This window comes from Orycteropus afer, unplaced genomic scaffold, assembly GCF_000298275.1.
Source record: "Orycteropus afer afer isolate SDZICR_OR568_19922 unplaced genomic scaffold, OryAfe1.0 scaffold00124, whole genome shotgun sequence".
Classification (NCBI taxonomy): Eukaryota; Metazoa; Chordata; class Mammalia; order Tubulidentata; family Orycteropodidae; genus Orycteropus; species Orycteropus afer.
Window position 1 is genome coordinate 6,606,920 of NW_006921711.1, and position 12,410 is coordinate 6,619,329.

Sequence of the window (12,410 nt, forward strand, 5' to 3'; positions counted from 1 at the left end):
GGCAGTACTGCCTCAAGTAGGGAGACAGAAATCGATGTGATAATGAAATTCCATTGCTGCAGAGGGGGAAGAAGAAACAGGGTTTGCTTGAGAGGGTTTGCTTCCTTTCATCTGCATTTTGAGCATTCTGTCTGAAAGGAAATGGAAAGTGAGGACTCGCTGGAGTGATGGTACAGTGCCACTCCTTACTATTACCAAACAGAATGTTTGCATCATTCCTTTAGCAGGACAGTAGAAGATGAATTCTTGACCAGTGTCACTGAGATTCCCAATGACAGGGCAGATAAGTACTCCTTTTCGTTTTCACATTAATTTAAACAAAAAGTTTAATTACTTTTTCTCTTTTTTTATTTTGTCTTTAGATCTTATAATCAATGGATAAAGTGGGAAAAATGTGGAATAACTTCAAATACAAGTGTCAGAATCTCTTCAGTCATGAGGGAGGAAGCCGTAGTGAAGATGTGGACATGAACTCCAACAGATGTTTGTCTATCAAAGAGAAAAACACCAGTATAGGTGATTCAGCTCCTCAACAGCAAAGCAGTCCCTTAAGAGAAAATGTTGCCTTACAACTGGGATTAAGCCCTTCTAAGAATTCTTCAAGGAGAAATCAAAATTGTGCTGCTGAAATCCCTCAGATTGTTGAAATAAGCATTGAAAAGGATAATGATTCATGTGTCACCACCCCAGGAACAAGACTTGCACGGAGAGACTCCTATTCTCGACATGCTCCATGGGGTGGGAAGAAAAAACATTCCTGTTCTACAAAGACACAGAGTTCATTGGATACTGATAAAAAGTTTGGTAGAACTCGAAGTGGACTTCAAAGGAGAGAGAGGCGATATGGCGTGAGCTCTGTACATGATATGGATAGTGTTTCCAGCAGAACTGTAGGAAGTCGCTCTCTGAGACAAAGGTTGCAGGATACTGTTGGGTTGTGTTTTCCCATGAGAACTTACAGCAAGCAGTCAAAACCCCTCTTTTCAAATAGAAGAAAAATACATCTTTCTGAATTAATGCTTGAGAAATGCCCCTTTCCTGCTGGGTCAGATTTAGCCCAAAAATGGCATTTGATTAAACAGCATACAGCTCCTGTAAGCCCGCATTCAACATTTTTTGATACGTTTGATCCATCTTTGGTTTCTACTGAAGATGAAGAAGACAGGCTTAGAGAGAGAAGACGGCTTAGTATTGAAGAAGGGGTTGATCCCCCTCCCAATGCACAAATACATACATTTGAAGCTACTGCACAGGTTAATCCGTTATATAAACTGGGACCAAAGTTAGCTCCTGGAATGACTGAAATAAGTGGGGACAATTCTGCAATTCCACCAGCTAATTGTGACTCTGAAGAGGACACAACTACGCTATGTTTGCAGTCACGTAGGCAAAAGCAACGTCAGGTATCTGGAGACAGCCATGCCCATGTTAGCAGGCAGGGAGCTTGGAAAGTGCATACACAGATTGATTACATACACTGCCTTGTGCCCGATCTGCTTCAAATTACAGGTAATCCCTGTTACTGGGGAGTGATGGACCGGTACGAAGCAGAAGCCCTTCTTGAAGGGAAACCCGAAGGCACATTTTTGCTCAGGGACTCTGCGCAAGAGGACTACCTCTTCTCTGTGAGCTTCCGTCGCTACAACAGATCCCTGCATGCCCGAATTGAACAGTGGAATCACAACTTTAGTTTTGATGCCCACGACCCATGTGTGTTTCACTCCTCTACTGTAACAGGACTTTTGGAACATTATAAAGATCCCAGTTCTTGCATGTTTTTTGAACCATTGCTTACTATCTCACTAAATAGAACTTTTCCTTTTAGCCTGCAGTATATCTGTCGTGCAGTCATCTGCAGATGCACTACATATGATGGAATCGATGGGCTCCCTTTACCATCCGTGTTACAGGATTTTTTAAAAGAATATCATTACAAACAAAAAGTTAGGGTTCGCTGGTTAGAACGAGAACCAGTCAAGGCAAAGTAAACTCTGCTGTCCTAGATCTGCTTCTATGTGCATCAGACAGTACACCTAGAGCAAGCACACATATCAGTGTTAGGTTTTCCAGTACAGTATGTAAGCTTAGTGTTAGCCTCTGTCAGATGCAATCTGCTGTTACTTACTCAGATAAACATGGTGCCTATTGAAACAACAGAGATAGAGCTACAGGTATTCAGTAAGGCCTACAAAAATGTTTTACCTATTTAGCTAAAAGTTTGGTTTTTAAGAGCTGTTGTAATTGAGTGAAGCAACTCTGGGGCATTTGCTATGAAGAATTCTATTTCTTACTGAAGAACAAATTATTGGATGGTATTTCAATAGTGTGACTAATGTTTGAAATTATTATTTTTTCTAAGAATTTTTCTATAACCTTCCAAAAGTAGTGATGTTTGTAGTTATTGTAATCAAGCTTCAACAGCCCAAAAAATAAAGACTGCCTTCCTTTTAGGGGGAAAAAAATAAATGCAATTTTCTGGCCACAAGGGCATAGTGCAGTTCACTTAAATGTTGACATAGTTTATAGTCAGTCTCCTTTTCTCTTCTGCAAAGGGTACTGTTAAGTAAACCAGGTTTTCTAAATAGTTCTTAAAATTTCAGGCTTAGTAGTAGAATTTTATTTAAAGGCCATAAGTATTAATGATTTTAATGAGTGCTTTAACTTAAAACAGGCATTTGGAACAGCTGCTGCAGTGTAGTCCTTGTGTGAGTCTTGTAAGTTGACAGGTGCAGTTGAATGGATTCATTGAAGTTGGAGCTTTAGCTATGGCCATGATGTGTTTGCAAACCATGAAGAAAATGAGACTAGAAGATGCCCAGACAAGTCAGATAGTAATAACAACAGTGGTTTCTGATGTTGAAATTATTGTGAAACTGTAATTAATTATTTGGATGACAGTATTTATCCCTTTGTTGTAAACTCTCATAGCTGAATTGCTTAAATATAATTTATAGAATTTTAGTACAGTTAAGTTTTAATAGAAAATCTGAAAATGAAATTACAGATTTAAAAGGTACTGTACAACCATCATATCTGTAAATAACTCTCCTTAGCACCTTTTTGTCACTTAGAATAGTATACAATACTACTTGAGTGAGCTCTTTTGGAAGTAATATCAAGTTCTAGTGTTTGCTTCTTAGTATTGAATTGAATTTACAGTTCTGTCCTAGACATATTGCACTAAAGTAGTGGACTCCATTCTCGTGTCTTTTTGTTCATGTGCTCTGTACCACTGGTGAGTGCTCCTTAGTTTCCTTACCTGCTGCTACAGATTGTTATTTTATATCCCTGTGGCTATTGCCAAGGCTACAAACAAAAAGAAGAAAAAAGAAAAGCTATATTTGTATGCAACACTAACCCTTGGACTGCTAGTGTATGTTTCTGCTTGCTGTGCCTTGTTATGGCTGCTTTTTTGTGCTAATAAAGTATGTTTGGTGTTCTTGTATATCTGCTGATTTATACATTTGCAACAATTTCTCTTACAAATGGAATGGTTTGGGGTTTTTGAATAAGCATCACCTGATAACCTGCTATAGTTAATGCAGTCTAATACTGACTTATCAGAGAAAGCTAACTCTAAATTTAATGCCTCTACATCATCCCAATCATAATCACGTATACTGTGGAACAGTATCTATAGCTCCTGCAAATTACTCTACAGTTTAGATCTTAACAGAAAAAATTAACAGTAATAATGACTAAACCTATTGATTTTTCTCCTTATAAGTGAAAAATTGAAACTAGCAATGACATGTACATGAATTATGTATAGCCTCCCCACTGCGTCAGAAACAGGAAAATGAAGTTTGCGAACTAACACTAACACATCAGCACCATTTGTTGGTTTTGGGACCATTTTAATTGATAAATGCCCAAAATATGTAGAACTTTAACCAAAGACTTGTCCATTTTAAAGCAAAATGGGGATTGAAGAGACTTACAATTCCTGTTAAATCTAATAGGAGTCCCTGAGGATTGTATACCAAAGTGTGTGAGAACTTCATCCAAACCTACTTTACAGCATTATGTGCAATTAAGATGTTAAGACATAATTTAATTTTTTTTTTTGGCGTAATTGTTTGTTTCGTTTTCTTGAGCTTATTATAATATGCCTGGAAAGTAAACCTCTTGAAAAAATAAAACCATGCATAGTGATTATTGGAGAAGGACTATATATATGCAAGCAAGATAGTGTTTTTTAAAGAGGTAACTTGAAACTCCAAGAAAGCACTTGATGTTTTATATGCTTGTAACAAATTGATGTTCTAATTGTAGTTTTATAGAAAGTGTTAATACTTCATGTATTTCAGAACTTTCCTATGTTAAATGGAAATTGTTTTAAATGTGTAAATATTTGAGTTTATGTAAGCATGTATACACTGTGCTTATCAGTCACTTATGTTTTAGTTTGTGTGTAATACTAATATGCAACTTTTGGTTAAAAATTTCTTAAAATATTAATGGCTTACATTTTGAAAAGGAAAAATCACCAGCATGAAATTGCACCTAAGTCTATATTCACTGTGTCTTTTTCTCAATCCCATTGTAGCCTGTCGACTAAATTTGTGTTTTTATGGTCTTTTTGAAGTGTATTTTAATATAAATCAGGAAATTATTTAGAACTTTTGACACATCTTCATAGTGATGTAATTAACCCAAGAAAATTACTCTGATTCTTTCCATTATCATCATTTCATTGATACTTCTTCCTCCCTCCTTCTCAGTGATAAAGTGTTGCCACTCCCTGAAGTCGTATTGTTAGTATCACTTTAGAGAATAATGTCACCTTCTGATTTAAAATCATTTAGAGGCCTTATTCTGAGACATACCTGAGGCATATTCTTGTACCATTCAAATTTGACTCTGCACTAAATTTTAGTCTTACTATTATAGTCTTGTTTATAATACAGTCACCTTACAAAGAGAAGCATTCATCAGTTTGTTCGTTGTTTTTCCTTGCTAAACACAGTAAAGAAAAAAAAATTTGAAGAAACGGCTTGGTTTAAATACAGTTATTAAGAATCATAATTACATTTATGTTTCTTAGCAAAAACTGAACCCAAATAATGATGCTTCCTTCCCAAACTGATCTATGTTCCTGTGGTCTGTAGGAAGGTGTGTAACAGTTTGAACTATAAAAACAAAAACTGGAACTTGAATTCTAAGCTTCATTTGGACAAAACAAAGTTTATGAAAAGCTTTTTTATTTGACATTTTTATCTGGTTGCTTTTCATTTTTATCCCAAAGCATCTTTTGCTCCCTGGTACTAATCACTAATACTGGAAATTTTACTGAGATTGGTCTTAGATCTCAAATTTTTTATAGCAAAAAAACCTATGAAATTTTTTTGGAGGAGGCTATAAGTGAGTCTGCAGCCTCTGAGAAAGATATAAAGTCTTCATCCATCTCTGGGAGTGTGTTAATACAGGGCATATCACACTAGTTTGTTCACTTACCCTATTCCCCAAAACAAAAAATTTTAGCTAAATAAAATTAGGGTCTGACAACAGGTAAGGACAGGCTTCAAAAGAGGGGCAGTACTGCTTGGTGCATAAAACTACATATATATGAAGCTCAGGTTTTGTGTCATATTTTTTATAATAGTTGATACAGACCATAGACATCTAGTAATACATTCCAAGGAATTTGTGGTGAAGTATTTTTGTGGGAGGTGGTTATTTTTTTGTGTGTGAGAGGGAATGAGTTGCCATTGCAATGTATGGATGAGTTGGAAGAACTGTTTATATCAGGGAAAGGTGATTGAATATTTTGACCCTAGCCATTCAAGAACTATTAATTGAAGACCCATGTGCCAGTCACCATCTTAGGTGATGGATATATATTTGGTTACAAGACAAAGTCACTGCCTTCTGAAGATTATTACATCCTAGTAGATGAGACAGCAATGAAACACAAAATAATTTCAGAAACAATTCTAAAATAAGATAGGATATAGTGGCAGAATAATGAGACTATTATAGGGTCGTTGGGGAACAATGACCTTGAATGATGATAGAATTACCCCAGGATCAAAAAGCATTCTAGAAACCCTTGATAAAAGTAAAAGTCCTCAAACCAGGAATGAGCTTATATGCTGAGGAAGAATGCCATTATGACCTGAGCCTAGTGAGTGTAGATGATGAGACTGTGGAGATTGGCAAAAGCCTGACCATGTAGGGCTATAAACTCAGAGTAAGGAATTTAGATTCTACACTGAGAGTGATGGGAAGCCATTGGCGAATTCTAAGCAAGAGAGTGACAAAGTCAGCTTTACATTTCTCTGGTGGGTGGCTAATAGACTATAATGGGACAAAATAAAAGAGACTGTTGCAATTGTCCAGGTGAAAGACTGGGGGTCTGGGGTGCAGTGTGGTTGTAGGGAGCCATAAGATTACGAATGTATCTTGATTGTAAAGCTGACAGGATTTAGAGATGGATAAAATGTGAGCAAGAAAGGAAAGCAAGGATGAGGATGCCATTAGCTGAGATTTTAAACCACCAGTTTTTGTTGTTATGTGCCATCGAGTCGGACCCAGCTCATAGCGACCCCTCCTTGGATTTCCGAGGCAGTATCACTACTGAAGTAGATTGCCCCATCTTCCTTCCGAGGAGTGGCTGGTGGGTTTGAACCGCCAGCCCTCTGGTTAGCAGTCAAGTGCCTTAGGCACTTCGCTACCAGAGCTCCTTAAACCACCAGTAGAGGAGAAAATTGGAAGATGCACATAGAATAAGTGTAGAGTTCAGGGGTTTGTTGTTGGGTGCTGTCAAGTTGGTTTTGACACAGTGACTCCATGTGACAGAGTAGAACTGGCCCCTAGGATTTTCTTGGCTGTAATGAACTGCCAGCCTGTGGTTAGGAGCTGAGCATTTAACCGTTGTATCACTGAGGGGGAAGATAAAATTTGGGGTCACTTTAATGATAGTATTTAAAACCATAGGACAGGTGGCAACACCTAAGGGCTTTACATAGGATTAAACATTTGACGGATGTAATTAGGGTAAAAGTTATCAAGATTCTGTGTCGTCTTTTTTTTTTTAATTGAATAGACATGGCCTTTCAAAAAGTTGTAAAATACTGGAATCATAAATCTTGCACTGACTTTTAAAACTTTATCCCTGAGTTGCCATGTCAAATTTGCTTATCTTTTTAGTAATACAAGTCTTCTAGAATGTTTAGAAAGTACTCAAGATTAGAGCAGAGTACCAATTTCTCCACTATCACCAGCCCCATCCTGACCCTCCCAACTCCCATATTGTAATCTTTCAGAGGTAACTATTAGCATTTGTTAATATTCCTTTCCATTATTTTATGAACTTTTAATAATTTAAAGATCAAAGCTTGTAAAATACAGAGTTGTAAGCCTCAAATCACATTGAGAGGGTTTATACTCAAATATGCTCTAGTCTGCTCTTCATCTGAGTCAGCGTGGACCCAGGTTTCTTACCACTTCAGTCTCTTTAAATCTTCGATTAAAAAAAAAAAAAAAAAAAAACTTTCTACTGTGATTTGGGTGAAATTTTAGATTGCAGATTTGTTTCACGTCCAACAGTTCATACACATTTTGTGATACTGGATACCTTTCTTGCAGTGAACAGCTCTTATCTCACTTCCTCTCGGTGGTTACCCTTTCCTGTGTCCTTGCCTATGCATTCCTGCCTGCCCGTCTTTCTCCTTGCACAAATGCTGCCCTTCTGATCTCCCATAGTAGATTGTTTTAAGGAATGCATTTCCCTCGTACGGATGTTCCACTAGCAGGCTTGTCTGTTTGGCTGAGAGTTAAGCCATGGGAGCGAACTCAGTTCCAGGCCGGAAGGGTGACTTGGCCATACTCTCAGGACCTTCACCAGTCTCTACCAGACCAGTAAGCCTGGTCTTTTTTTTTTTTTTTAATGATTGTGAGTTTTGTTCCACATTTCTCTCCCACTCTATTCAAAATCTCCAGTTTTGAACCCTTTCTGAGTACTTGGTATTGATAACCAGGCACCATTTAGTTCTGGTCTCAGCGTCATAAAGGCTGCGGTTCTCATAGTCCATTAGTCCTTATGGACTGTTTCCACACCTTTGATTTTCTTCACTCTTCCTTGCTCCAGATGAGGAGAGACCAGTAATTGCCTCTTAGATGGCCACTTGCAAGCTTTTAAGACGCCAGTCGCTATTCACTGAAGTAAGATGTAGAACAGTATTTTTTAATACTATGTTGTGCCAAATGAGCTTGATGTGTCCTGCAACCATGGTCCCCAGCCTGCAGACCTTGCAACCCACTCCTTCAAGATGCTTATTTGTGGCTCAGACGTTTATTCTGACTTTGCCTTCTCTTAGGTTTAAACTGCATATGGACATTTTTATAACATACATATGTAGGATACAGTACTGCATTGTCAGTGATGGCAAACACTGATAGACGTCTGGATAGATGGGTGGACAGGCTGAATGATCAGCTATGTCTATGCAGGCGGGGAGTATGCCCATGACCATGCATAGGATAGGGAGACAATGTTTCTACAAGTGTTTTTGTATGTTCCACAAGAATTTCCAGGTATATAGTAGAGCTGACAAGGGACAAGGTAGTAGTCACTTCTTGGCCACAGCCAGCTACTCGAAGGGAGTAGTTAGACATGTGGGCTTGGGACCACGGTTGCAGGGGACATTAAGCTCAGTGGGCATAACATGCTACACTAACATTTTCCCACATCCTACTTCAGCAAGTAGTAACTGGGATCTTAAAGTCTTGCAAGCGGCTATGTAGATACAACGATATAAGTCTCTCCTTGTCCAGAGCAAAGAAGAATGAAGGAAACCAAAGACACATGGGAACAAATAGTCCAAGCTACTGGTATACCATGCAGTCCTCAGCCTATATGACAATGAGACCAGAAGAATTAGCTGGTGCCCAGCTACCACTGTCAACCACTTGAAAAGGGATCTGTGTAGGAAATCCTGGATAGAGTGGGAGAATAATGTGGAATAAAAGTCAGAATCATTAGGAAACAAAAAAAAAAAAAGGACTAGTTTTGCTGGTCTGATAGAGCCTGGTGGAACCCCTGAGACTATGGCTCCTAGCTGCCCTTCAGGTCTGGAACTGAACCCACTGCTGTGGCTTCCAGCCAAACAAAAGACAGGCATTTGAGCTGAACATTTATATTAGGAAGATACACTCCTTGGAGAAATTAATCATGGGAGAATAGAAGGGCTGTGTATGCACAGGGACATAGCTCGGGGCAAGAGTGCTTAGAGGGAAGGACTCAGGGAAGAGGTGACTATGGGGAGAAAGAGGCAGGAGAGCTGTTGCATTGTGGGAAATTACAGTCAATGTCATGAGACAAAGTATATGTGAACTGTGTGGAAGATGAATTTGCTCTGTAAACTTCCACCCAAATCACAATAAAATTCTAAAAATACACTACACCAGCAAAGAGATTGCTGAAAAAGAAATAAGGAAATCAATACCATTTACAATGTTGTTATGTGCCATCAAGTTGGCCCCAATTCATAGAGACCTCTCCTTGGGTTTCCAAGGCAGTATCACTACAGTAGTAGGATTGCCCAACCTTCCTTCTGAGGAGTGGCTGGTGGGTTCAAGCCAGCCTTCTGGTTAGCAGTCACATGCCTTAGGCACTATGCTACCAGATACTTGGGAATATATATTACCAGGGACACAAAAGACCTGTACCAAGAAAACTATAAAAGACTACTTCAAGAAACCATAAAAGATCTACATAAATGGAAGAACATATCATGCTCATGGATAGGAAGATTGAACATTGTGAAAATGTCAATTCTACCCAAAGCAATCTATACATTCAATCCAATCCCAATCCAGATCCCATCAACATTTTTTAAGGATATGGAAAAACCAATCACTAACTTTGTAAAGGAAAGAGACCTCAGATAAGCAAAGCACTATGGAAGAAGAAAAAGTAGGAGGTCTCACACTGCTGGATCTCAAAACCTACTATATAAGCACAGTAGTCAAAACTACCTGGTATTGATACAATGACAGACACACAGATCAATGGAATAGAATTGAGAACCCAGAAATAGATCCATCGACCTATAGTCAACTGATCTTTGACAAAGGGCCAAAATCATTTAAATGGGAAAGAGAATGTTTGTTTAAAAAGTGTTGCTGGCAAAACTGGATATCCATTTGCAGAAAAATGAAACGAGATCTGTACCACACACCACACACCACACACAAAAACAAACTCCAGATGGATCAAAGACTTAAATGTGAAACCTGAAACTATAAAATTCCTCAAGGAAAAACTAGGGGCAAATTTAGGGGCCCTAGTATATGGCATAAATAGACTATCAACCATAACCCAAAATGCACAAACAGAAGAGAAAGTAGACCTTCTAAAAATTAAATTTTTATGTGCTTCCAAAGACTTCACCAAAGGAGTCAAAAGAGAACCTATAGATTGGGAAAGAATATTCGGCAATGACATATCTGACAAGGGACTTATCTCTAGAATTTATAGAAAACTCCAACACCTTAATAACAAAAAGACAAACAATCCAATTAAAAAATGGGCAGAAGACATGAATAGACACTTCACCAAGGAGGATATTCAGGTGGCCAACAAACATGAAGAAAAGCTCACAATCATTAGTCATTAGAGAGATGCAAATCGAGATACCATCTTGCCCCAACACTAGCAGCAAAGTTCAACAAGACAGAAAATAACAAATGCTGGCAAGGATGCAGAGAGATTGGGACTCTCATACACTGCTGGTGGGACTGTAAAATGGTACAACCACTGTGGAACGCAGTATGGCGATTTCTTAAAAAGTTGGAAATAGAAATACCATTTGACCCAGCCATTCCATTACTAGGTATATATCCTAAAGAAGTGAGAGCCATGACAAGAACAGATATATGCACACCCATGTTCATTGCAGCACTATTTACAATAGCAAAAAGTTGGAAACAACAAAGGTGTCCATCAGCTGAGGAATGGATGACCAAACTATGGTACATACACACAATGGAATACTATGCAACCCTAAAGAATAATATAGACTCTGTAAAACACCGCATAACATGGATGAACTTGGAGGACATTATACTGAGTGAAATAAGTCAATCACAGAAGAACAAATATTGTATTAGTCCATGATTGCAAAAGTCAAGGAAAGGTTTATATATGGAAGGAAATTTTCTTTGTTGGTTACCAGGGGTGGGAGGGGAAGGTAGGGAACACTGTTAGGTAGAGACAAGTATTGATTTGGGTGAAGAGAAGGGCAATGTACCAAATGTGAGTGATCAACATGGTGGCATTGAGGAAGAGGAAGACCTAGAGAGGTACATGGGAGGTGCAGACAGCAAAGATGAACACTTTTGCACATACAGTACTGCATTGTCAGTGAAGGCAAACATGGGTATATGGGTGGATAGATGGGTGGGCAGGCTGAACTATTAGTTATGTCTAGGCAGCAGGGAGTGTACCCAAGACCATGTATAGGGTTGGGAGACAATGGTTCTATAAGAGTATTTGTATGTTCTGTAAGAATTCACAGGTGTCTAGTAGAGCTGACATGGGAAAAGGTTGTAGTCACTTCTTGGTCACAGCCAGCTACCCAGAGGGACCAAATAGTTGAACCTATGGGCTTGAGACCATAGTCACAGGGGCCATCAAGCTCAATTGGCATAACATACTACACAAAACATTGTTCCACCTTCTACTTTGGCAAGTAGTGACTGGGATCTTAAAGGCTTGCAAACAGCCATTTAGATGCAATGACAGATCTCTCTTTGTCCAGAGCAAAGAAGAATGAAGAAAACCAAAGATTCATGGAAAGAATTAGTCCAAGCAACTGGTACACCTTGCAATCCACAGCCTATACAGCTATGAGGCCAGAAGAACTAGATGGTGCCTGGCTACCACTGTCAACCACTTGGAGGGGGATCTGTGTAGGAGATTGTGAATAGAGAGAACAATGTGGAACAAAACTCAAAATCTTTGGAAGAAAAAAGGGGGGGGGACTAGGTTTGCTGGTCTGATAGAGCTGGTGGAACCCCTGAGACTATGGCCCCTAGCTACCCTTCAGGTCTGGCATTGAACCCACACCTGTGGCTTCCAGCCAAACAAGACAGGCATATGAATTGAACATTTACCTGAGGTAGATACACTCCTTGGAGAGAACAATCATGGGAGAAAGAAGGGCTATTTGTGCATAGTGAGACATCTCAGGGGGCAGGAGTGCATGGAGGGATAGACACAGGGAAGAGGTAACTACTGGGAGGAAGTGGGAGGGGAGCTGTTGCATTGCAGTGAATTGTAGTTAATGTCATGCAACAACATGTGTGTGAACTGCTGTATGGAAAGTGAATTTGCTCTAAACTTTCACCCAAAGTACAAAATAAATAAGAAAAAAAATTTTTTTAAATATATGCATATGTAGGAA

The 12,410-nt window shown here is 38.9% G+C and overlaps 1 protein-coding gene across 1 annotated transcript; it reads left to right on the forward strand.

Moving 5' to 3' along the window:
- The first annotated feature begins 374 nt into the window (after window positions 1-374).
- SOCS5 (suppressor of cytokine signaling 5) lies at window positions 375-1,988 on the forward strand. The gene has a single exon (XM_042781472.1). The coding sequence runs from the start codon at window positions 375-377 to the stop codon at window positions 1,986-1,988; it is 1,614 nt and encodes a 537-aa protein (XP_042637406.1).
- The last annotated feature ends 10,422 nt before the right edge of the window (window positions 1,989-12,410 follow it).

Coding starts and splice junctions, on each gene's coding strand:
- SOCS5 (XM_042781472.1), top strand. CDS start 375: ATGGATAAAGTGGGAAAAATGTGGAATAACTTCAAATACAAGTGTCAG.